This window comes from Acomys russatus, chromosome X (genome assembly GCF_903995435.1).
Source record: "Acomys russatus chromosome X, mAcoRus1.1, whole genome shotgun sequence".
In the NCBI taxonomy this organism is placed as follows: Eukaryota; Metazoa; Chordata; class Mammalia; order Rodentia; family Muridae; genus Acomys; species Acomys russatus.
In genome coordinates this window covers 110,269,775-110,296,057 of record NC_067169.1, presented here as the reverse complement: position 1 = coordinate 110,296,057, position 26,283 = coordinate 110,269,775, and the positions used below count along the sequence as shown (strand labels likewise).

The following is a 26,283-nucleotide window of genomic DNA, read 5'->3' as shown; positions in this document are numbered from 1 at the left end:
TTATCCCATTTTGTGCAGAACAGTAAATATCTTTCTGGACTGCTTTTCTTCCTGGATCTAAAAGTGTTGGACTCTTTGACTAACCAGCGTGTTTAACTTATATTAATCATAAGAATATAGGTAAGGGTTTATCTGCAAGATTGTGGGCAACATATGGATGAATAATAACACTAAAGAAAAAAGTCTGGTGGCACTCAGAGGAAGGACAGCAGGTTACCAAGAAGAGATTTGATACCCTATGAGCATATACAGGGGGAGGAAATCCCCCTCAGGAGCAGTCATAGGGGAGGGGAATAATGGGAAAATGGGAGGGAGGGAAGAATGGGAGGATACAAGGGATGGGATAACCACTGAGATGTAACAAGAATAAATTAATAAAAAAAAATTAAAAAGAAAAAGAAAAAAGTCTGTCTCCCCAGCAACAACTACCCAATTCTATATCCTTGTAGAAGGACAAGCCCCACACACCTCTTTCACTTACAAATTGTGTTATAAGCTATTTGTGAGCCTCTCTCCTCTCCATTACAGAATGTTACTAGATCCAACGTTGTGAGGGTCTCATCCCCTTAATCCCAGCTGCCTTGATTTCAAGAGAGAGGATAAGGCTCATGTCATGCTAGAAGGACAGAGCTCTGCAACACTCTAACCTTCCGTGTGGTAAGAATAATGTTGGGGATTAGGAGCATTGAGAACATGCAGCCATTGGAAGAGATGCATTCTGGTTCATTAAAATTAGAAATATTTTCTAATTTCACTCGTCTGGTATTTAGTCTTCTATTAATTTCCCCATTGGCTGAACCAACATGGTTACAAAATACTGGCTAGTACAGAAATTGATACACTCAAGATGAATGTATTACCTGGCAAAGCAGTAGATGACAAGAGATGGTTCTACGGACAAATAATTTCCAAGGAAAGTATACACATGTTTATATATTCAGTGTAAAATTCACATCTAAATTGATGTACACATGTGCTTAATAATCTACTTTCTTCCCTTCTCAATTTAGGCTGCTTCATGTGCCAATTCTCTTGAGCTTCCATACCCCTCTTGTGCTCTTCCTATGAGGATGTTGTAGGCATAAGGTTATTGTGCAGTTTAAATGCCAGTTTCTCTATCCCCCGTGTCTAGTTGCAAGCCTTGTTCTGAAATTTTACTGTCTAACTTTTGTGTAAATACTGCTTCCCAATTGTCTCCCTGATATGTCAATAAAGCAGCTTACAGCCAATCAATGAACAGGGGAAAGAATAGAGCTGGACATCATGCCTGCCAGGGGAGGAGGAGTTAGGAAGCAAAGTAGGGGATTCATCTACAGGGACAGGTCAAAGGAAGATCATGAGGAAGGAGATGCAGCCTAGGTAAGCTACAAAGTGCAAGAATTGCTGGGATGTTAAGAACAGACTTAAACTGTTCAGATTGTGTTATAAAGCCTCGTATTATAAAAGAGTCTCAATTTATTTGTGCGATAGCCATTTTAAGAAATAAGCTAAGAGAAACAAACACTGTTTTATATAAATAACATCAACAGGACACCATTAATTTCCAAGCTATCAGTGAGAATTTACCTATTCAGCTGCTCAATTTAACTACGAGCTCCATGGATGCAAAGACCATGGTGCATCTCCCACTCCCACAGTAGCCACAGTGTCTGCATAGTACTTGTCACTATGTCAATATTTGGTTGTTAAAGCACTTGTCCTTTGCTGCCTTTGAATTGGTAAAGAAATGGCATAACCATTTTAACTGTATTTTTCTGAAGTCAAAAGCCACATAAAAGATATTTCAGTATTATAAATATATAAACTAATTATGGAAACCACTTCCATCAAGTAATATAATATTTTACTAGGAGTAATTAGCATCAACTGTTATCTGACTAAGAAATCCCATTTTTCACCGTATTTACCTAATAGTATATAGGAACATAACTTTACAAAGCTATTAATGCTGTGAGGTGAAGGACTTATAGGAAGAAAATGTTGATAGCCTGAAGGGAAAAAAACCCTCATATTTAGTTTTCTTGTTTCCCATAAATTACCTTAGTAACAAAATTTTAAAAGTGTGAATACAAAATAAAACAATAAATCTCAAAGACTGACAGTCTATTTCATCAAGTGTTTAATAGAAATATAGACACAACCACCTAGTCTAAGTGTCCTTAGACTTCAGTATTGCACATCTATCTAGCTGGAAACAAATTTTTTTGATAGGGTCAATTCCTAACATCAAGTCTAAAGTACAGGAAAGAACTCAGAGAAGTATTTCTTCTTGTCACCTGTTCCACCTTAGACATGCTACATGTTAGAAATTCTTTATAAAGTATAAAATTTGCCCCCATGTAACTATTTACTGATCAGTTCTATTTCTACTTCATGGCACCACAATGAGATCTATGTAACTATTTGACAATCCTTTATTTTTAAATAATAATATTAATATTACTTACAGGTATGTATATCACTAATGCGCAGGTATCCATAGAGGCCAAAAGAGGTCTTTGAATCCCCTGAAGCTGGAGATACAGGCAGTTGTGAGCGGTCTGGCTTGTGGACTGGGAACCGAATCTAAGTCACTGAAAGGGCAGCAGGTTTTCTTAACCACTGAGATATCCCTCCAGCACCCAAATCATGCTTATTTGAGTATATGGCAGTGCACACACATGTTAAAGCATGCTTGCAGAAAAAAGAGGAGAGCCTGTGTGAGTCAGTTCTCTCCCTCTACAAAATGAACCCCAGGGATCAATCTCAGATCCCTTCAGTGCCTTTACCCACTGAACCATCTCATAAGTCACAACCCTTGATTTATGAAAGTAACCTACATACTATTCTCAAAAAATTCTCAACCAAAATAAAGATCCTATTGGGACTCTAAATGAGAGACGCATGGGAGAACAGCAAAATAAAAGGATCCAGAGGGTCCTAGAAATCTACAAGTAGAACAATATGATAGGCAGATTTGGGCCCAGGGGTCCCGCTCAAACTAAGGCACCAGCCAAGGACAATACAGGAGGTAAACATTAAACCCCTTCCCAGATCTAGCCAATGGTCAGAATATTCTCCACAGTTGAGTGGAGAGTGTGATACGACTTTCTCACATACTCTGGTGCCTCACATTTGACCATGTCCCCTGGAGGGGGAGGCCTGGTGGCACTCAGAGGAAGGACAGCAAGTAGCCAAGAAGAGACTTGATACCCTATGAGAATATATAGGGGGACGTAATCCCCCTCAGGAACAGTCATAGGGGAGGGGAATAATGGGAAAATGGGGGGGGGGGAGGAATGGGAGGATACAAGGGATGGGATAAACATTGAGATGTAACAAGAATAAATTAATAAAAAAAATAATAATTAAAAAAAAAAAAAAGAGTTTCAAGGGTTTCCTAAAAATCAGTTTCTAAAGCTTTGATGTCCATTATATTAGTCACTTGCCTCATTTACATTAAAGTTAAATATTCTCCTTCTTGATTATATTAGCATTATTTGATGTGTCAAAAGCCACTGGTAGTGAATACTTCATTATCACAACAAGTGCTCTTGGACAGTAATAGCCAGGATCTTTTTTCATTATGGTTATCGTCCCCATGGAGAAAATGTTTATGTGAAAATTTTTTGAGATGATTATATCAGGTATATTTCAAGCAGAGAAGAAAAAGCACACAAGTCTTCATTTGAGAACCATAGTGTTTCTTGTGCAACACGATCATCTATAAACTGGATTCCTGATTCTAGTCCTGGGAGCTCTGTTTTGCAATGTTGCAACAAAATCCAAAACCACAGATTCTATAGTGTGAAATATTCTAAAAACTTTCCAATACATATTACATATTACTATAATATCTATTCTCTTGCCCTTCCTATTCCTCCTTCCCTTCACCCCTCTCTTTTTTATTAGACAGTGATTTACTAAAACAATCAGATCTATCCTGACATTCAGGGCAGTGACTTAAATATTTATGAAAATGCTTCAGCATTAGGCTCTGGGAACAACTAGACATGTCAATCTCTTTGTTTTCCAGAAATTGCCCCCATCTGTGACCCACAGCTGCTGACACTACTACTGCTCCTAATATGGACCCAGGTTCTAGCCACTGGGGTCTCATGTGACCCATAAGCCCTGCACTTGTGTATGCTGTGGATGGCCACACCAGCTACTCGGCATTCACACTTACTCAGTGCCTAACACATTTCCCCTGTTTACGTGCATGCTTCATTGTTCCATCAGACTCCACCCATAGAAAACAGTCTCAGAGAAAGAATTTCAATTTGACAAGTATTAAGCATTAAAACAAACACAGGGACCTTTTAAAGGTAGGACCACATATATCTGTAAAGGTTAAGTTTATATCTAGTCCTATAATAATTTAAATATTCAACATCTCAGTAAATGAGTGGCATGTGAGAAAACTAATTGTGAAAACAAGGGTGTCATCAGAATATCAAAGGAGGTGGTTGTAGTTGGAAAGAAAGCGTAGATGTATTAACAATGTTTTCAGTTTTAACAGTTGGGCATTTTAAGAATAGGTAATAAAAACCCCAAGTCTAATCTCATATAAAAAAGGAGAAATTAATGGCTCACTCAAGCAAACAAGGGATGTGTGTTAACTCAGAAGAGTTGGAACCAAACTTCAAATACCAGTTGGTTACTCACTGTCATGTTCTCATTCTAAGATCTGTCCCATGCTCTCTTGATCTCTCTGCCACGCATCTCCATCTCTCTCCCTCCTCCACTAGAGATCAAGAAACCTTTGCTGACCTCCTGGACTATCTTGTTTTGACTAAGAAGAGTTTCTTCTCAAGGAGATAGAAATGATGATCAAACAATAAATAATAAACAAATAAAGTGATACAAACCATAGACTTCATTTTCAAGGAGACATCAGAATCTTCTCAACATTTTGGAAATATAGATGAATGTTCCAAGAACCTCATTTGTTTTGAATGGAATAAAGTTTTTCTTTCCATAGAACAGACAGTCTTTTGAGATGAGGAGGATGAATGTAAAAAGTTACCCACAGAGCCAAAAGGCAGGTTTTACTTATGTTCTTGGGGCTTTCCACTCCTTTGTACATCTCCATCAAAGTCCAAATTCCAGAATCTACTACTCCCCCCGCCATTGGCCCCCAAACAAGCAATAAGCAATAGGGATCTCCACTCAGGAAATCCACATATGCTACACTATACAGGTAACTTTGGGTAAACTGGGAGCCAAGATGTTTTTCTATCTTCTTCTTTTATAGTACTGGGCATTGAACCCTGAGTCTTGAGCTTGTGTGTCACTGAGTTGCAACTCCAGCTCTCAAGACTTTTGTGGTGAGAGAACACAGACAAGAAGCCATGCATAGATGGCTAAACATTATTTTCTTTGCCCATTAGAGATAGAATGTCCACCAAAGAACCACTATTCATCTCCAGGGCATTAAGTGATTTGGCTTCCTGGGGCTGGAGAGCTGGCTCAGAGGTTAGGAGCACTGCATGCTTTTCCAAAGGTCCTGAGTTCAATTCCCAACAACCACATGGTGGCTCACAACCATCTATAATGAAATTTGGTGCACATCTGGTGTGCAGGTGTACATTCAAGCAAAACACTGTATACTTAATAAATAAATCTTTAAAAAAAATAGATTTGGCTTCCTATGTATGTTCTCTGGTCTTTCTCATGTGCCACTTGTGCAGAAGGCTTTAGTTTTTCAGCCATCTAAGGAAAGCCATTCATTTGTGTATTTGCTCAGTGGCCTGCTTCAAAGTATGGTATCTTTAAATAAAAAAAAAATGTTTAATTCATAAAAGTGTAGAAAAATCAGTGCAAAAAAGTTAGCTTTTTCCTGTTATTAAACATAGATTCTTTTCTCATATGATATGTCCTCGTAACAATTTCCTCTCCCTCAACTCTTCTCAGTTCTTCCACACTTCCCCTTCCTTCTGGATGTACCTCCTTTCTATCTTTACTTAAAAACAACAGGTACCTAAGAGGTAACAGCCAAACATGACAAAATAAAACACTGGACAAAAACTATCCTATCAAAGTTGAACTTAGCAACCCAGTAGGAGAAAGTGACCCGAGAGTCAGAGACCCACTTGTTTTCAGCCATGTGTCCCATAAAAATATTAATCTAACAACTATAACAGATATGCAGAGCACCTAGCGCAGACCCTTGTAAGCCATGTACTTGTTGCGTCAGTCTCTGTGAGCTCTTATTTGTCTTGCTTAGTTGATCAAGAGGGCCTTTTTCTCCTCCTGGAGTCCTCCATGCTTTCTATTCCACAGGGCTTACCTGAATACTGAGCGAGGGGCAAATAATACATCTTAATAAAACTGGAATAATGCTTGTTAATTTCAGTCTCTCATTTATTCCTTCTCCAACTGCTCACATCTCATTTTTGTAAAATTATTTGAGAGTGTGTTAAAGGGGTTCAGTGGATATGACCAGGCATCAAATTGTTTTCCATTGAGCTATTGGATCAGAGAGATTCCTGATACGGGGAGGGATATCCAGAAGCCTTCTGGGAGGACTTGGAACTGCTCTATGTCAGGGAGTTAAAGTGGGGTTGTTCCACTTGAAGCAGGATATAGCCTTCAAAAGCGGTTATGGTACAGAAGGCCAGTTTCAACTTAGATCTGAGGGATAGAGGCTTAGGGGAAGGGTGCTGTCATTTAACAAAATGCCAGGGTGAAACAAAATGGTAGTACCTGGATGAAGTAGATCTCTTGACTTCTGGGACTGGGTTAGAAGACCCCCAAGAAAACTCACCAATGAATTGCAAATTGTTTTTTTTGGCTTTTTTTCTTTTAATGTTAGCTTCTTTCCTCAATTAGGTTTCCAGTACCTTTTTACTTAAGGGCTATGTTTTATGTTGCCCAAACCACTGCTGAAAAAGGCAATGAACTGTGAGAGCAGGAACAGCATAGGCCCTGGTGAACTCAGACCAAGAATTAATTCTCAGACTTGTCATTTCCTAGCCATGTGATCTCGGGCAAACTGCCATATGCTATGTGTCTCAGAGCTCTTGTTTGTAAAATGGATTTAAGCCATCTTGTAGAATTTGGGTGTGTGTGGAATACATACAAACGACGAGTCATATCTGTGCTGTGAACACTGTATTTTTAACAAATGTCAACAGTTTATGTGATTTTCAAAGAAAACTATTAATCCTTATTAATCAAATATGTATTATTTAAACTTATTTATGAGGTAATTTCCCCAAGCTATATATTGTTCATAGGACTTTTGTTCTGTAAATTTTACCTTTCATTCAATTAATTATTTTAATTCATTTAACTATAACTAATTATTTAATCCTTGCTTAGAGTTGACTACACAAAAGTCAAGATTACCTTATTATAAATGACCTTACAGCAGAGTGGTTTCTCCTAGACGAGGGGAAAGACTGCAACCTAGATAATTCTAGCTACCAAATCAAGGCGATGTAATCAGATTTCCCAGAAATGCTTGCAGGTGCTGTGTACATAACACTTGGGTAACACACTATGTTCAATTGTACTGAGACAAGAGTTCAAGTCATCTTCTCTAACTGCTCCCACCCCCAGTAGAGATTCATTTATTATTTAGCCATGGTTCAAAAAGAAGTTCTCTGAGCATGTTCCATTCCAAGAGTCCCCCTTTCATCTACCAGCCACACTGTCCGAGAACCATTAGCTACCGTAACAGGTTAGTACTCACAGAAGGATCTGTTTCCCAAAGCCCCCAAAATGCCTTGGCTCAGAGCATTTATACATGACAATGCCATTTGGAATTCTATCTCCTCAGTCCTTTTACTTAACTCTGTTTTTCACACTGCTTCATCATACTCCTCACTGAGTTTTTAATTTCCACTACTAGCAAAATACTTTTCAAAAAGCAGACACTGGCTTGGGAAACGAGGCAGTGCACTTTATTAAGCTTTAATTTCTCATACATTTGTGACTAAACCAAGTAAGTAAGGTGCATATCTTTAGTGTTACAAAACAGACTAACAGGATACAGGGATATCAGTATTAACCATGTTTTTACATCTTTCTCATATTTATTGGTCCTATTTTACTACTGGAATATTTCACATTTCTAGGGAAAATTCAGCTGCAATGCTATTGGCTCTTCCTCTAGGTCTCCAACCTGGAAATGTTCTCAATTTGCTTTTCACAACAGCAAAATTCTTATTCTGAAATCCAACAAGCAGCAACAAATGTGTGAGCAATACAGTCAACAAACCTACACCCGGAAGCTAAGAAACCTTCTAAAGAGAAACATCTGAAACAGTCCAAAAAAAAAAAAAAAAAAGAAACTAACATCTCTTCTGCTTTAAGACTTGTTTGCAATATTTAAGCATGGTATGAAGAAACAGCTTGAATTTATTCAGGGTGGGAGACATTGCTGGCCTTGTCCCCGGAACCTGAATCTTCTGGGGCAGTAGGATTGGCTATGGCTATGGAGGCAAGCCTAGCCAGTGCTCTCTCCTCTTCATCTTTCAGAGCTTCCCGATACAAAGCTGTGAAGGAAGTGGGGTTACTCCCAGCAACCTTGGAGAAAAACTGCAGGACTTTCATCTTGCTTGTTTCAGCATGGGCTCTCGGGCCCCACAGGAGCTCATAGCATGGAGGATCACTGTGGGGTACCAACTGGTATACCAGGTAATTCTCTAAAACCAGTTCTTCAGTGATGAACTTTCTGGGATTCTCGCACATAAAATCAGGCTTGTCAGGATGCACACCAACTTTATTCAGCACCTCCCAGATCTTCTTCTCAGGGGCACGGTTGCCCTCCATGAAGATCACACCAAGGACGAACGCCAGCAGGCCTGTCTTGGGTATGCCTTCGTCATTGCTCAACCGCCCATCATAGCTGAGGTCAAGTATTTTCAGAAGCACGTAGGAGTGCTTGAAAGCATCCACTTCTTTTACTTCAATGCCAAAGACCACTTCCATGCATTCACAGGCACGGGTGAAGACCATCGGATAGTAGTCCTTGTACTCTCTGACAACAATCTGGAGAATTTCTGCTTCTGTGACAGGCTCCTTTACCACGTACTTGAAACTCAGAAACTTTACCAACTCCTTCACCTTCTTCCACAGCGCACGGTTTAACAAAATCTTGGACTCCATGTAGGCCTTTGAGGTGCTTTGACCTCCCTGACGAGAACCTTTGCTTGCTTTGCTTGATGAATTGGCTTGGATGGAAGCAGAGGAAGAACAGGCTTCCTGGGAATCCCCAGCAGCAGGTACCTCCTCTGGGGTGGCCACTTCCTTAGCTGCAGCAACCTCCTCCTCCAGCTGGCCCTCAAGGCCTTGCTCATCCTTCTGCCTGTGGGACATTATAATTTGTTTTCCAAGTAACTGGCAGGAAAAAGTTGACAGTGGCCTGAGGGTGAGAGAAAGAATGTGAAGATTTTGGAAGCTGTTAACATTGACAAAGGCTTTTTCAAAATTTATCTTAGGTAGCTATCATAGGTCTCATGGGCCTGCATCCTGTGTACTCTCTTCTGCTCTGTGGCCTCTGTAGAAGATTCACTTCAATGACCAGGCCCTTCGTTCCTGAAGCCTCCATATGAGCAACTCATAGGAAGGCCTTAGGTTATAGACCAAGCACAGACTTGGGTCCTAGTCTCAGGGCTGAATGGTAGATACAAATGAACTTTTAGGGGTCCATACAGTTATGAAATGGATAGACCTTCTTAATATCAGTAACCATGGACTAGGTTTCATCTATTCCTATGAAAGGGACCATCCCTCTAGCCTCTAATTTATTCTGGCAAGGCGTAAAACACCTACCTCTCTTTAATAAACTGATTTTAGTCTTTTGGCACTACAGGGGCAAATAATAGCAAAACAAACCAGTAAACTGGAAAGTAAGGTCTCTCAGGGCAGAGGTACCAAATCTCTATGAGCACAGGGATCCCATCTATTTTTATTCAATGTCCTCACAGTGGCTAACATAAATTAAGTCTCTCACTTAGGACACTACTTTGACCTCCTAAGACCAGTAAGGCAAAGGTAGAAAGGTGACTCCAGCTCAGTATCATTTAGACCTTGGCAACAGCAGCCACATAATCCATCATGCATGTGAATTAGAGGCCTATTGGTCTCCCTACAGAGTCCTTCCTTCTGTCAACTTAAGTCTTACCATAGCATATTCCTCCCATGTAAAAACTAACACAAAATACTCAATATATTGAGAACAATCCCCACCTTTGTGAAGTCTCCAAAAGTCCTAGAAATGAGAGAATTCTCATACAGACATAGCTGTTTGGGACCTTCTTGGACTAATAGTAGGAGAAAAGTAGTTCTATATTTTATTTTGTTTTACTGAAAATAGTTTTTTTCATGCAATATGTTCTGATCACGGCTTCCCCTCTGGTATCTCCTGCCAGATCTTCCTAATTTTACCACTCTCTAATATCAAGACTCATTTTGTTCTCTCTTAAGAAAACAAGAAGGGTTCCAGGATAGCCAAGGCTACACTGAGAAACTCTCTCTCAAAAAACCAAAACCAACTAACCAACCAAACAAACAAACCAAAAAGACAGAAAAAAAGAAAGGCTGGAGAGATAACTCAGCTGTTAAGAGCACTGACTGCTCTTCCAAAGGACCCAAGTTCAATTCCCAGCTCCCACATGGCAGCTTACAACTGTCTGTACAAATCCAGTTTCAGGAGTGCTGGTACCCTAGCCCAGACATGCAAGCAGAATACCAATGCATATAAAAAATAAGTAAGTCTTTACAAAAGAAAAAGGGACAAATAAAAAAGACAAACAAGGATAAAACAAAATTAACAAACTAACAAAAACAAAAAAAAAACCTAAGAGAATAAGAAATGTATAGACATGCATGCAGGAGCACACCATGCGAGTGAATACATACATATGTATGAATGAGTATGTGTAAGAATGTATGTACACATGCATATGCATGAATGTGCATGCTCATAGGCACGCATACAGGTGCATGGACGACACACACAAGTTAAACCACTAAAAACTAAAAATCAGCCCTGGCAGTGGTGGTTCATGTCTTTAATCCCAGCTCTCACTCAACTGGCAGAATCTGCTGGTGAATCTCTGAGTTCTGAGGCCAGCCTGGCCAACAGAGTGAGTTCTAGGAAAGCCAGACACATACAGAAAACCGTTGTCTAAAAACCAAAAAACAAAAGAAAAAACAAAAACACTAAATTGAAACCATAATGTGCAAGCAAAAAGCCAGTACTAAGAGAAAACAAATGAACAAAGCATTACAAGACGAAAAATCTCCAACAATACTACTGGGTATGCTTCGTGTTGGCTACCTACTGCCAAGTATGGGGCCTGCCTTTAAATGTAGTTTGGATACCAAGGGAAACTCCAGGGAAGAAACTAATTTTTCCTTTGCAAGAAGTAGTTGACTATCGGAAGGAGAACACAAACCCATTTATAAAACTTTGACTCAAAACTTACCGTACCTACAAGCAATGCAGGGATAAAGATAGCGCAGATAGATCAGAGATTGAGGGAATGTCCAACCAATGCCTGGCCCAACCCAAGACCCACCCATAGAAAAGAGCCAACCCCTGATACTATTAATGGTATTCTGCTATGCTTGCAGGCAGGAGCTTTTCAGATTCGTCCTCTGAGAGATTTCGCCCAGCAGTGGTTAGAAACAGATGCTGAGACTCACAGCCAAACATTGGGGGAAGCATGGTAGTCTAGTAGAAATGGGTGTGTGTGTGTGCATGTGTGTGTGTAGGAGGTGGAATTAAAAGGACCAAGAGGTGACAGGAGCTCCATAAGAAGACCAACAGGGCAACTAACTAGGGACCAGAGGGGCTTGCTGAGACTGAAGCACCAACCAATTACCATGCATGGGCTGGACCTAAGCCTCCTACAAAGATGTAGCCTATGGGCAGCTCAGGCTTCATGTGGGTCCTCTAGTAATCTGACATGGACTCTGTTGCCTGTGTTTTTATCACTTCCGCCTGGCAGGACTGCCTTGCCAGGTCACAGGGAAAGAGGACATGCTCAGTCTTCATGTGATTTGATGATCTAGGCTGGTGGGTAGGGAGGCTCCCCTTTTCTGAGGAATAGGAGGGGGGATAGAGGAGGGTGTGCTGGAGGGAGGGGAGGGAGGGAGTGGAGAGGGAGGGAGGACAGATGGGAGTGGTGGATAGAGAGGGAGGGAGGGAGTGGTGGAGGGAGGGGCTGGAGGGAGTGGGGAGAGAGGAAGGATGGGAAGGAGTGATAGAGGATGGGGGAGGGAGTGGGGAAAGAGGGAGGATGGGAGAGAGTGGTGAAGGGTGGGGGGGAGGGAGTGGTGGAGGGAGGGGCTGGAGGGAGTGGGGAGAGAGGAAGGATGGGAGGGAGTGAAAGAGGGTGGGGGAGGGAGTGAAAGAGGGTGGGGGAGGGAGGGAGTAGGGAAAGAGGGAGGATAGGAGGGAGTGGTGGAGGGAGGAGGAGAGGAGGGAGGGGCAGGAGGGAGTGGGGAGAGAGGGAGGATGGGAGGGAGTGGTTGAGGGAAGGGGGAGAGGAGGGAGTGGCAGAGGGAGGGGGAGAGGAGGGAGGGGCTGGAGAGAGAGGGTAGGGGGGAAGGGGGAAAGGAGTAGAAGGGGGGAGGGGGAAAGGGAAGGTGGGCCTGGCAAGAGAGGAGGGAAGAGGGGGCTACAACTAGGATGTAAAGTGAGTAAGTAAGTTAATAAAAGAAGTAGTTAACTGAAGAAAAACTGCTTGTGGATGGGAGCTCTGTCGCTTACTTTCTCATCTTGGCAGCGGGTCCCCTTTGATTTGGATTTGTGCACGCCCTATGCATGCCTTCAATGAGACACTGACATGGATGTCTAGCAATCGGAGGACCATGACGCTGCAGTTTCTGAGGGCTTGCCACGGAGATGGTTTTGAGAAGCTACGTTCTATCTGGAAGCGGTCCCTGAGACGCTACAACACTGTTTCATTTTGATGTAGGTCCAGCCTTGTGTGGTATACTTTCCTCCCTTTATGGGCCCGGATAAAACCCCACCAGAGAAATTGTTTCTTAATTCCAAAACGGAAGCTGCCGTAAACCAGATTACCACATCAGGCCTTCCCCACCAGGGCCGTCAGTAGAAGCACGGTAAGGGGCAGAAAAGGCCATTCTAATTGTGTGGAAAAGTTTATACCTCGAAAGTACCTATAACTTTTCCTATATCCTCACCTTCAAGCACCTCAGGGCCGGGGCCGGCAATTCCTCCGCTGGCTGAAGGACGAAGACGCGCTCTGGCTCCGAGTCTGCGCTCTGGCGAGTTTTCACCTTCTTCAGATAGCCAAACCGGAAGCCAGTATACGTCACATCCACTCACTGTTACCGGAAGCTGTGGAGCAAAACAGTCCACCTCACATCCGGTCTTACTTGGGGTGGTTTAGGTTATGAAACTAGATGAGGGCCAATGATAGAGGAAAAAGAGGGTTGTGTTTTTATTGTTGTTGTTGGTTTTTTGTTTTTTTTTTCGAGACAGGGTCTCTCTGTGTATTCTTGGCTGTCCTCGATCACAGCAATCCACCTGCCTTTGCCTCCAGAGTGCTGGGATTGAGAAAGAGGGAGTAAAGCCAGGCATGATGACACATGCCTTTAATCCCAGCACCCCGGAGGCAGAGGCAGGCGAATCGCTGTGAGTATGAGGCCAAACTGGTCTACAAAGCGAGTCCAGGACCGCCAAGACTAACACAAAGAGACCCTGTCTCGAAAAACAAGACAAAACAAAAACAAACAAACAAACAAAAAAGGAAGTGGAGTAGAGAGTACGGAACAAATGATGATGATGTGATTGTGCAAAGGGAAATACTAGAGGAGAAGCCTATAAGCAGAGAGGTGGGGCAAGGGAGTCTTAAACATAAAATATGAAAGCACGGCGAGGGGGGTGCGGGGCAGATGCAGGTGGATTCGAATTCGAAGTCTACAAAACAAGTTCAGGACAGCCAAGGCGACACAGAGAAACCTTGTCTACAAAAACCGAAACCAAAAAAGAAACAAAGGACACTAAAGGAACCACATTACTTTGTATCTTTAATCTTTTTAAGGTAGCGATTTTATAAATCAAAACTGTTAACTATCTCCTTAAAGCAGGCCTTTACTCTTTCATTAATATGCCATTATTAATAAAAATAGTGACTATTTTCACAGAACTATTTTTAAATTTATTTTTAATTTATATATTCACTTTATATCCTAATCGTAGCCTCTCTCCTCTCCTCCCGGTCCTTACCCCCACCCATTTTCCCCTATGCCCCTCCCTTTGTTCTGTCCTCAGGAAAGAGAAGCCCCCACCACCAGCAACCCACCCTAACACATCAAGTCGCATCAGGACTGAGCTCCTAGTCCACTGACACCAGGCAAGGCAGCCCTATCAGGGGGAAGTGATCAAAAGCAGGCAACACAGGCCATGTTATAGATAGTACCTGCTCAACTTATACCCTTTATTCTTAGCTCAGTGTTCTCAATTTCTGGCACACTTTATCTCCTTGACTTCCGGAGACCACACCCTTCAGAACAATATCTTTATTATACCCTTGTCACCAGTACGGGACTGAGGGACATCCCTTATTTCATAAGTTTATTAGAGATTAAGAAATAGCTATATAGGTTTCTGCGGGATTTTGCTATCATTCAGGTCAGAAGCTCAACATATTTGTATTTCTCTTCATATGCCTTGTATTCCTTGCCTTTATAAAAAGTCTTCTATTTCCCTGAAACACTTTCCGTAGGACTATGGAGGTTGTTGACAGAAATGCCTGTCACAGAAAGCCCTGACTCGGCCTTTAGAGGAAAAACGGTGATTTTTCTAAGACATCCCCACTCAAGGAACTCTGTGAGACCCCTTCTCAAGAAATTCTCTTACCTTGATTTATAGTCCAGAGAGCCTCTCTGTGTGGACCGAGTGCTGCCTTTCTTAGCCAAAGACTCTCACTTCCCTGAGAGCCTGTAAACTCTTCCAGATGACATCAAGGTCCACAGTGGCTAATTTTTTTTTTTTTTTTTTTTTTTTTTTTTTTTTTTTTTTAGTATTTGGCATCCTGGTACTAATGTCAATGCTAGCCTTTATTCACATTTTTCTTTGTTGGCAGTGTCTAGAAAAGTAGTTGATTGTTGTGTAGTGATATGTTTTGCAATAATGTAGCTGAACTCTTGAAAAATGTGCATTTGTGTGCCCTTGGTTTCTATGTAGATAAACTTTTCTGCAATTAATATCAGAATTGGTTACTTCTAACACAAACTTTTTTTCTTTTTACATTTTCTTGCTTTATGATGAGGTAAGCATTCTGCTATAACACTTAATAACTTGGTAGATAGTTCCTTTCTTAAGCGCCAGATTCTAGTATATTCACAACCATAAACAAAGGGTTGAGATAGCATAAATTAATTTGTCAATAACCATATGTAATAATACTATATTTCAGGGATGTGTGTCAGGTAGTGTGCTTTCCTCCCTTCCCACCGCTCTCCTTCCTTCTTTCCCTCCCTAGCTCCTTCCCTGCTTCCCTCTCTATTTGTACCTGTATATATGAGTGTGTTCATTAAATCCAATATTTCTTTAGCTACACATTAGTATGACTGAATATTTTGTGGACTGGGAATTGAATTTAGGGCCTCATATTTATAAGGCAACCACTCTAGCAAGCTATATTCTTAGCACTAAATAGTTTATTACATGTGTTTATTGAATGTGGGTTTCCATGAGCACATGCACCACAATACACACGTAGCAATCAGAGAACAGCATGTGTGAGTCCTCTTCTTCCACCATGTGGGTCCTGGGATAAAATAGATCCTCAGGCACGACAAAAAGCGTCCTTATCCATTGATCTATCTCATTGATTCTTTGTTCTATGCCACAGCAGAATTAATAAAACATCAGGTAGAGTGTGTTACCTGTTGCATGACACCCATAGGACTAGTAAGGGACAAAGTCCTTAAGGAGCGTTTCTAGACTCTATACTTCTACTTACTATGTCAAATTGAATTATAATTTTATTATAATGTTTATATAAAATAACATAACAGATAGAGAGTTTGCTCAGCCATAAAGAGTGCTTCCCAGGTAAGCATGAGAATTGAAGTGTGGATCCCAGCATCCACCAAACAAGTTATGTTTGTTCTTGGGAATGCCTATAACCCCAGCACTGAGGTAGCTGGAGGCTGGAGGATCCCTGAGGCTTGATGTCTTCCATCCTAGGTAAAGTAAAACATGCTCCAATCTCTGCAAGAGTCCCTGCCTTTAAAGTATAAGGTGGAGAATGATAGAGGACATCTGCTGACCTCCTTTGCTTCTGTGCACACCCTCCCAATCACACACATATGCATACTACACAGAAACTCTCGCATATATAAATGGCATGAAATTATAATGTTACTTGCTCATAATAAACTAACAGATGGTGTAGATTATACTTATCTTGAAGTTGTAAGGGAAATGCAATCCACTTGAATTCACAGTAAGTAGAAATATAAAACTAGTAACTACTTCATAGTGTCATCTTTATTTTCTCATACAACCATCCACAGACATTATGGATGAATAACTAAAATTCAACTGGCTATCTAAAGTAAAGAAGTGACCAAAGACCAATAGACTGCCTAGATATATATCATAATAAATCATTAAAGAGTTTATAATCAGAACTTGACACACAAAGCTTTTTTACTTTAAGAAGATCCACACTGGTGTTCCCAAAATCAACATACAATCAATACTGGATTAACAGATCTCTGAGCCCTATGATCCATTTGCTTGTAACTTCTGAGTGAAAAAAAAAATCATAGAAATCATGCAAGTTTTATTTTGGTTACTTTTCCTTTATAAGCAAAACAAGACTTTACAATAATTGGTAATTTCTATCAGTGTAGATGATAGAATTTTTCAACTCTGGCCTAATATGACCATGAGATATGACAATGGATAATCTATGAATAAAGTGATCATAGAATCAAATTAATTTAGGAAAACCTGATGCTATGCTTCTCTTGATAGTGATTTTAAGAACCTTAGAATATAAATAGATATTAAAAGTTCTGAAAACAGATACATGATCAACTTATTTCACTCTTCTCAATGTATTTGACTACAAAAATTTTATTTTAGCATATTAATTTAATGTGCTATGGTCTCTCATGCCCATGATAACTATATATTAAACATAGGTTTCTAAAAATTAATGTATCAGAAAAAGTCTTAGAAACCATAAGGGCTTCAGATACTATGTCATTTGTCTTTTTTATCATCACTGCATATGTAATGTCATTAACTAATGTCTCTGTCTTTCTGTTACAATGATATCTATTTTACAACAATTCTTAAACAGTAAATGAAACAATACAGAACAAATGTCCCATATAGATGGTCAGCACTATATGTAGCTGTTCTTGCTTACTCACCATTAAAGTGTCTTGTCTTCATCAATCCTCTCTGAATGCTACAAAATTAAATCAAAATACATGTAAGAATCCTCCTTTGCTCCTCTACATTATGCCACAATTTTATTAGATTTTCCCTCTGTGTGAGACTGCTCTGGGCATGAGTCTGCTCATAATTGCCATATTATGAGACTAATTTCAGACAATTTGAGACAATTTCTCATTTCATATCAAATACACTTATAATAAGTTCCAAGTCACAGAAATATTAAGATAAAGACCATTCTATGTGTACTTTATTATTGTTGGCTTTAGAAGAAAAAGAGTAAAGCATGCAATACTCTGTGATAAGTGATAAGCTGAAATATAAAATGGTGTAACTATATCTTAGGAAAGGGGAATCTAATTCTGCTTGAAAATTTGACAACACTTTGAAGACATGCTAGCTCTTAGGGTAAGAGTATGTGCAAGGGTAATTAGACAATGGTCATTAGCTGCAGATCATCATTTTATTAAAATATGTGTTCAGCTTTTATTTTTCTGTATGAATGAATGTTTTGCCTGCATGCATGTCTGTGAATCATGTGCATGTCTGGTGTCTGCAGAGGTTAGAAGGAGACAGTAGATCCCGTAGAACTGGAGTTACAGATGGTTGTAAGCCACCAAGTAGGTAATGGGAGCTGAACTCTAGTTCTATACACTAAGCGCAATTGCTCTTAAAGGCTGAGCCATCTATCAAGCACCCCGCAAAAAAAGGAGCTCAGCTTTAAGTGCTCTGTATTAAATCGTTCTACAGACTTCTTTCATGGCCTATTCTCCTTAACTTTTGGTAACCTTATTTTTTGGTTAAAAATTTTCTTAAAGCTAGAACTTTTACACAGACTATTCTGCTCTCAAGACACAGAGTTTCAAGATAGCATGAGAAACTATTTCCTAATTTTCTCATGTAAAACTTAAAGTTATATATATTTAACAAAATAATGTCCTCAGTACATGGATGTACTGGAAGAAATCCCAAATTAGGTGTATTCAAAATTGAACTATCAAAAGCTTATAGAAGCTTCTTAGCCTCATGAGGTCCCATTTCTTGATTTTTTTCATCTTATTTTTATTTATTTTTTTTAAATATATTTTATTAATTTATTCAAATTACATCTAAATTGTTACATCTCAATGTTTATCCCACCCCTTGTATCCTCCCATTCCACCCTCTCTCCCATTTTCCCCTTATTCTCCTCCCCTATGACTGTGACTGGGGGGGACATCCCCCCCCCGTATATGCTCATAGGGCAGCAAGTCTCTTCTTGGTAGCCTGCTATCCTTCCTCTGAGTGCCACCAGGTCTCCCCCTCCAGGGGACATGGTCAAATATGGGGCACCAGAGTTCGTGTGAAAGTCAGACCCCACTCTCCACTCAACTGTGAAGAATGTCCTGTCCATTGGCTAGATCTGGGTAGGGGTTCGAAGTTTACTGCACGTATTGTCCTTGGCTGGTGCCATAGTTTGAGTAGGACCCCTGGGCCCAGATCTGCCCATCATAATGTTCTTCTTGTAGGTTTCTAGGACCCTCTGGATCCTTCTATTTCCCCATTCTCCCATGCTTCTCTCACCTAGAGTCCCAATACGATATCTTCCCCTCTGTCCCACTTTCCTGGTAAGTGATGACTTTCATGGGACATATCCTTTGGGCTAGTGTCCAGATATAAGTGAGTATATACCATTTGACTCTTTCTGTTTCTGTGTTAATTCAGTCATTATGATCATTTCTGGTTCAATCCATTTGTCCACAAATTTCGGGAATTCCTTGTTTTTAATAGCTGAATAGTATTCCATAGTGTAAATGTACCACAGTTTCTTTATCCATTCTTCTACTGAGGGACACTTAGGCTGTTTCCATGTTCTGGCTATTATAAATAAGGCTGCTATGAACATGGTTGAGCACCATTTATTGATTGTTAATGTTAAGGCTTGAGCTTTTGATGTTCAGTTCAGGAAGTTGTTTCCTGTGACAATATGTCCCAGGCTCTTCCCCGCATTTTCTTCTAACCAGTTTAGTGTCTCTGGTTTTGTGTTGAGGTCTTTAGTCCACTTGGACTTGAGTTTTGTGCATGGTGACAAATATGGGTCTAATTGCATTTTTCCACATGTAGCCATCCAGTTAGACCAGCACCATTTTTGAAGATCCTATCCTTTTTCCATTGAATAGATTTGGCTTCTTTGTCAAAAATCAAGTGACCATATTGTGAAGATTCATTTCTGGGTCTTTGATTCTATTCCACTGATCAACCAGCCTATTGCTGTGCCAGTACCATGCTGTTTTAATTACTGTTGCTCTATGGTACAGCTTGAGATCAGGTATAGAGATTCCGCCAGAGGATCTTTTATTGTACAGGATGGTTTTAGCAATTCTAGGGTTTTTCTGTTTCCATATCAAGTTGAGAACTGATTTTTCAATGTCTTTAAAAAAAATTGAACTATCTTTTCCTCAAAAAGGTTTCCAAAATATAACCCAATTATTGAAGACAGGCCTAGGAGTCCTGTAGACAGCCTTTATAGAAATGAAGATTTCTCAACAATGCTTCTAGGGCTTCAAGGTGATTAGAAAAGCTTTACATAAAATTTCATAAAATAGATAAAACTAAAAAAAACCTCTATGCTTGTAAGACATCTGATTCCATGTATATAGTAGGCAAGTTATATAATCAAGCTAAAACCTTGTCAATGAATGGGTAAATATAAAAATATGGTATACATTTGATCATCAAATTATGTCGTTGCTAACAATATGGCTGGACTTGGAAGACATTGTGCTAAGTGAGAGCAGTCAGCCCAGGAACATATTCCAATTTATATATGAAATCTCAAACAGTCGAAGTCCTTAGGATAGTAAAATGAGATGATGCTAATCAAAAAAATAGAGAGTTGCAATTACACAGAAGGAATAAGTGATATTTAAAGTGATGATTCCATTCATCATCTTGATATATTCATTAGCACTATATAAAACATTGCTATGTACTTCATAATTACATATAATTATAATTATCCAAAAAGGAAGAAATGCATAACATTGTAGCAATAAAGCATATGTTTGAGGACCCTTGGCATTGCTATTCTATTCACAGTAGCCAGAAATTGGAAACAATCTATATGTCTCTCAAGAGAACAACATATAAAGAAAATGTGGTACATTTACACAATGGAATATTACTTAGCTCTTAAAACAATTGCCATGATGAAATTTGAAGGCAAATGGATGCAACCAAAAAAAAAAGTAATCCTGTCTGTGGTAACCCAGACTAAGAAAGATAAATATACACGTATTCACTTATAAATAGATATTATCTGTTAAATAAATGATAGCCAAGCTACAATGCATAGGCCCAAAAAATGTTAGGTAAAGGGGAGGGTCTATGTGGTCACATGTAGAAATAATATAAATTTTATTGGTGAACTGGGGAACAAGGGAAATTAGAATCAGAGGATCATGAGGGGAGAAGAAAGGAATGTGTGGAGAGACATTTAGAATTTAGTGGCATTTGAGGAATGGTATGGAAAAACAATACAGTGGAAACTTCTTAAAATATATGAAGATAATCCAAATGAAGTCTCCAAATAATAGGGGAGATGGAGGAGTACCAACTAGCCATCTCTTGTCACTAAATGAAGCATATATACCCAACTGAGTTGTTGGCCAAAGGGATCTGATAGAAATCCCCAAACAACCCAAGCTTTTGGGAAGAAAATAAGGTGGTTCTCTACAAACTGATGAAGAAAAAGAGCTTTACATCTCAGATACCTAGGATAAAATGAAATTTCTACTGGTCTTTAAAAAATATAGTGACAAAACAATTCCTAAAGGTAATTTGCTATACTTATAGATCAGTGACTTATTCAGCGATCATAAGAGATGCTTCCTCCTGCAGCAAATGTGAATCAATATAGGCATTCACTGTACAAAGTACACACAGAAAGAGACCTTAAATATACAACTCTTATCAAATTCCTCCCTGTAGAGCTCAAGGAACACAGCAGAAGAGGAGACAGAAAGAGTATAAGCAGCAGAGGGGATGGAGGATACCAGGAGAACAAGGTCCTCTAAACCAACTGAGCAAAGTCCATATGAACTCACAGAGTCTAAAGCAGCGAACACAGGGCCTGTTTGTGTCTGCATCAGGTTCTCTGTGTATATATTATGCCTTTAAATTTATTCTTTTTATAGAAAGTTTACATGTATGATCGAGTGGATCTCTGATTCTTGGTCCTTCTCTTGGGGCTGTTTTCCTTCTGTTGGTGTTGCTTGTCCAACTTTGATGTGATGGTTTTTGTACTAACATATTTTATTTTGTTGTGTTTTGTTGTTATCTCTTAGAAGTATCTCCTTTTCTAATGAGAGACGGGTCCTGTATGTTGGTTGCATGTTCCAACTACATTTGCCTCAATCAAATCTGAAGTTAGTCAAAGAGTAGTCACATAAATTCAGCAGTAAAGTCAATGACTATCTATTTGGAATTAAAATTTTTATCTAATGGCTGCATTTTAAATGGTTTTCTTTGCTCCCCAAGAATTGTCTGCATTTAGACACTGTATAGAGTAAATTAATGTCATGAATCCTTTACCTTGAACATAAGAGAAATAATATTGTATCATAAGAAAATTCATTCCTTCATACCCTCACTTAAAATTGGCTGAAGTAGTATTTAAAGAATGTTGAGTTGATTAGGTGTCAAGCCGTTAGACACCCTGAGAGCACCAATTTTGATCATTTTGACTCTGAATGTAGGGGTGTAATGAGATACAAGGCAAAGGATATCACCAGGGGACAAATAACTATCAGGTTATATATGTAATGCAAATACAAAGTGTCTCTTGTGTGTTATTGGCAACTATGGTAAGGATTTTGGCAATGATATTGCCATAATCCCAAAATTACTGACACATTCTGCCTGCCATATATAGAAAAATTTCAATATAGGGAGAGGAGAGAGAATGATTAAAAGCAGAAAAGCACTCCACTTAAATGGTTATTGACATAGTCTAGATAGTAAATGATAAGACAATAATTTTGTGTCTGCTTGCAAATATAAGAAATCTAAAAGATTCAGACTATCTTCCAGGAAGTGTACCACAAGAAAAGGCCATTACTCTTGTGGAGGATGGTACAAAGTTAGAAGTCCATCATGCTTTACTTATTGATTTGCATAAAATGCAATGTGATGCCTAATGTTGATTTTTGACTTGACTACACTGAGATATGCTTAGGGATTAGTAGACCATAGTTTTGGATGTGTCTGTGAGAAAATTTCTAGAGAAGAATGACCTATGGGAGAGGAGCTGAGAGGAAAAGGCCTCTGTTGACAAAGGCTACAGTATCTTCCAATAAGATGGGAGCACCTGTAGAATAAAAATGAAAGAAAACAAAGCCAAACAGCATATGCAAGCTCCATTCTTCCTGAGAAATTGTGTTTATTGCTACTTTCTTTGCCTGTGGGTATCAAACCAGCTCCTTCAGCCTTTCAACATAGACAGATCAGCATCCCTTTGCAGTTCTTGCAGACCTTCAATAGCCTTATCAACAACAGAAATTGTTTCTACTTCTGCATTTCTAGGGCCAAGCACAATGCATGGACACAGTGATGTGGTACTCAGAATGTCCTTTAGTAGAGGAGTCATTGCCTTAGCTATTGGGAATACTGTCAGACCATTGGCAATAACTAGAGCAGAGATCATTTTATCTACAGAGAGGTGCCTTACTAAATGTCATAACTCATGTCAAGATGGCTCAGACACATGAATAATTGAGGCATATGTAAGACTGGTCATATTCACATACTGTGGCGTGTACCACCTTTGAATGGCAACAATAGTTACAGAGATCCCTCTAGGTTTTGAATGTGGCTGCTATTAACTACATCACAAATTGACCAGTCCCACAGTGCGTTTGGGCGTCTTTCATTCTCTTTTTCCATTGTTTTGTATCTCAAGGGTACTTATTAGAAAATATTATGGCATGGGGAATCTCTCTCAGCAGTGTTTCCTGGATAATCTAACCTACAATTTGAATATTTAGGAGAAAAAAGCTTATTGAGATGAATGCTCATATAATTTTGGCTGCAAATGGGTGGAAATCATGGGCTTTGTTTGCTATTTAACTCTATCCCACTCATCTCAAAGAGAATGTAGTAAACAAGCTTTGAGAGGAAAATATATTCTTTTTTCTCTATATATTCTTAAGTGCAAAAAAATAAATTATACTCTGACACCATGCAAACTTCTGTGCCAAAAGCTTCTTTCTGTTGGCTTCTTTCTGTGTAATTAAGCTACATTCTTCTTGAGGATACTTTTTAAATAATGCTGAAATTTTAAGATAACACTAATATAATGTGAAAAGAAGCAGTATTGATAATGTATTAGTGGAGAGATTTCAAATTCAAGACATTTTTACAATGTGACTTGAAATAAATCAAATCCATATACATATGAAAATTCAGTTTCTCCTTAAATTTTTCTGTGCATAGAATGGAGCCTTTAATCTTGTTTTCATTTACTTGCCATGTTCTCCTGTTATTTAATGTAGTAGTCTTTGAACAAACCTTCATAGACCTCTCAATTCTATGTAACTGAGATGAAAAGAGGTTCAAATTGCTGAAAGTTGGGAGGTTCCTCCTTGCATTTCACCTGACATATTCTGAGGCATTGGTCTAACAATATTGAGGATGCCTATAGCTGTTCTAGTAAGAATTTCATCCCTTACACAATGCATAGCCAAATGTCAAGATATGGACAGCAGAAAGTATATTAAGTGTGACTCTCAAATAATGGACATGAATAAAGTTTCTGAACAGTTTTAAGTGAGAGCTGACTTAATTAATGATACTATTGTAATAAAATATGAAGAGCCATCTAAGCTCTGATTTCCAAGAGAAGAAATAATATGATGAATGTATGATACATTTGGAAAATAAGACATCACATGAAACAGGATTATCAAATCCATGATGATGGTGCTGTACTTATTGGAATGAATCATTATATGGTTATCTACCTCTGTAGCCAGCAACCAGCCATTGCTTTATGGGTATACATGCAAATATATATGGGGATAAAGACAGAGAGACAGACAGACAGACAGACACACAGAGATAGGGAGAAAGACAGAGAGAGAGAGAGAGAGAGAGAGAGAGAGAGAGAGAGAGAGAGAGAGAGAGAGAGAGAGCTCTTAGAGTCTATATCTTCCAAACATGACCTACAATTCACCATTATAGATGTAAGTGTTATCATTTGCAGGATGGAAATCTTCCTTCTTAAATTCCTTTATGAGAAAAAAATACACTAATATATATTATAAGAAGTAATTTCTACTGTGGATAAAAATTAATGTGCCAATACAAGGATTGCATGTTGATGTATACTTTATGTAATACATTGTCCTATGTCACTAGGAAAACAATTCAATCAATAGGTATTTCTGTATGAATTCAAAGAAAAAACTAGTTGAAGCTTCCTTTATAGTGTGAGCACAATGAAAAGAGAAAGAACCTAAATCTATTTGAATTCACAATACTGAAATTCAGCAGACCTAAGAGTTCAAATTAGAGAAAGACCCAAGTACTAATTTGTAGTTGTATGATACCTTTCCTAATATCATGATGTCATTTTGATACTAATATAAAGTCAGTGGTTCAAATATTTACCAAGGATTTCTGTCAATAATTTGAAATTAGGAAACATATATTACTATAAACACAGAGAACATATAAAATTTAATAATGAAGAAAGTTGGAACCACCTGAAGACAAAAAAAAAAAAGAACAAGTAGAGTCAACTGCAGTTGAAATTTGATGTGATAAGGACGTAGTACTTGATATTGGTCTTAGAGTTAATTATTTCAAGTTTACTTTTGTACGTCATGGTATTTATTCTTGAACAATAATACTTGAAATATTACAGCCTTATTCAATATTTAGATCAAACATTTGTAGTCCTTTCAAAAGAAATAACCAAATAAGTAAAAGTAAGCATTAATTATAAAGAAAATCTATCTCATACCATTTTATATAATTTAGGATTATATTCATGACTTTAAGAAATTAAATTGCTTTGTCAAATGTATTAGATCACCACTTATATGTGCATCCATTTATTCATCAAATGTGTCATTCCACATAAATGATACAAAATTTGAGAGTTTATATAGTAATAAGAATGTCCTTGATTATGGCTATTATGAATAAAGTTGCTATGAACATAGTTGACCAAATGCCTTTGTTGTACGGAGGAGGACCTTTCGGGTATATTCCTAGGAGTGGAATAGTTGAGTCTTTAAGGTAGCTGCATTCCCATGTTTTTGAGAAAGCACCAGATTGATTTTTAAAGTAGTTGTACAAGTTTGCACTCCCACCAGCAGTGGAAGAATGTTCCCCTTTCTCCACATCCTCGCCAGCAAGTGCTGCCACTTGAGTTTTTTATCTTAGCCATTCGGATAGGTATAAGGTGGAATCTCAGAGTCATTTTGAATTGCATTTCTCTGATGACTAGGAATGTTGAACATTTCTTTAGGTGTTTCTCAGCTATTCGAAATTCCTCTGTTGAGAATTCTGTTTATCTCTGTACCCGGCTTTTAATTGGATTGTTTGTTTCGGTGGTGTTCAATTTCTTGAATTCTTTACATATTTTGGATATTAGCCCTTTGTTGGATGTAGGGATAGTGAAGATCTTTTTCCAATCTGTAGGCTGTGGTTTTGTTCTGTTGACAGTGTCCTTTGCCTTACAGAAGCTTTCAGTTTCCTGAGTTCCCATTTATTAATTGTTGACCTTAAAACCTAGATGTCTCTCAAATGAAGAATGAATAAAGAAACTCTGGTATATTTACACAATGGAATATTACTCAGCTATCAAAAACAAGGAAATCTTGAAATTTGCAGGCAAATGGATGGAACTGGAA

At 38.9% G+C, this 26,283-nt stretch overlaps 1 protein-coding gene across 1 annotated transcript; it reads right to left on the bottom strand.

Moving 5' to 3' along the window:
* Positions 1-8,346: 8,346 nt before the first annotated feature.
* LOC127185691 (putative MAGE domain-containing protein MAGEA13P) lies at positions 8,347-9,306 on the bottom strand. Its single transcript, XM_051142186.1, has one exon. It carries the CDS (start codon positions 9,304-9,306, stop codon positions 8,347-8,349), a length of 960 nt encoding a protein of 319 aa, XP_050998143.1.
* Positions 9,307-26,283: the final 16,977 nt, after the last annotated feature.

What these genes read in the sequence shown, in the direction of transcription:
- LOC127185691 (XM_051142186.1), bottom strand. Translation starts at nt 9,306, where the DNA reads ATGTCCCACAGGCAGAAGGATGAGCAAGGCCTTGAGGGCCAGCTGGAG.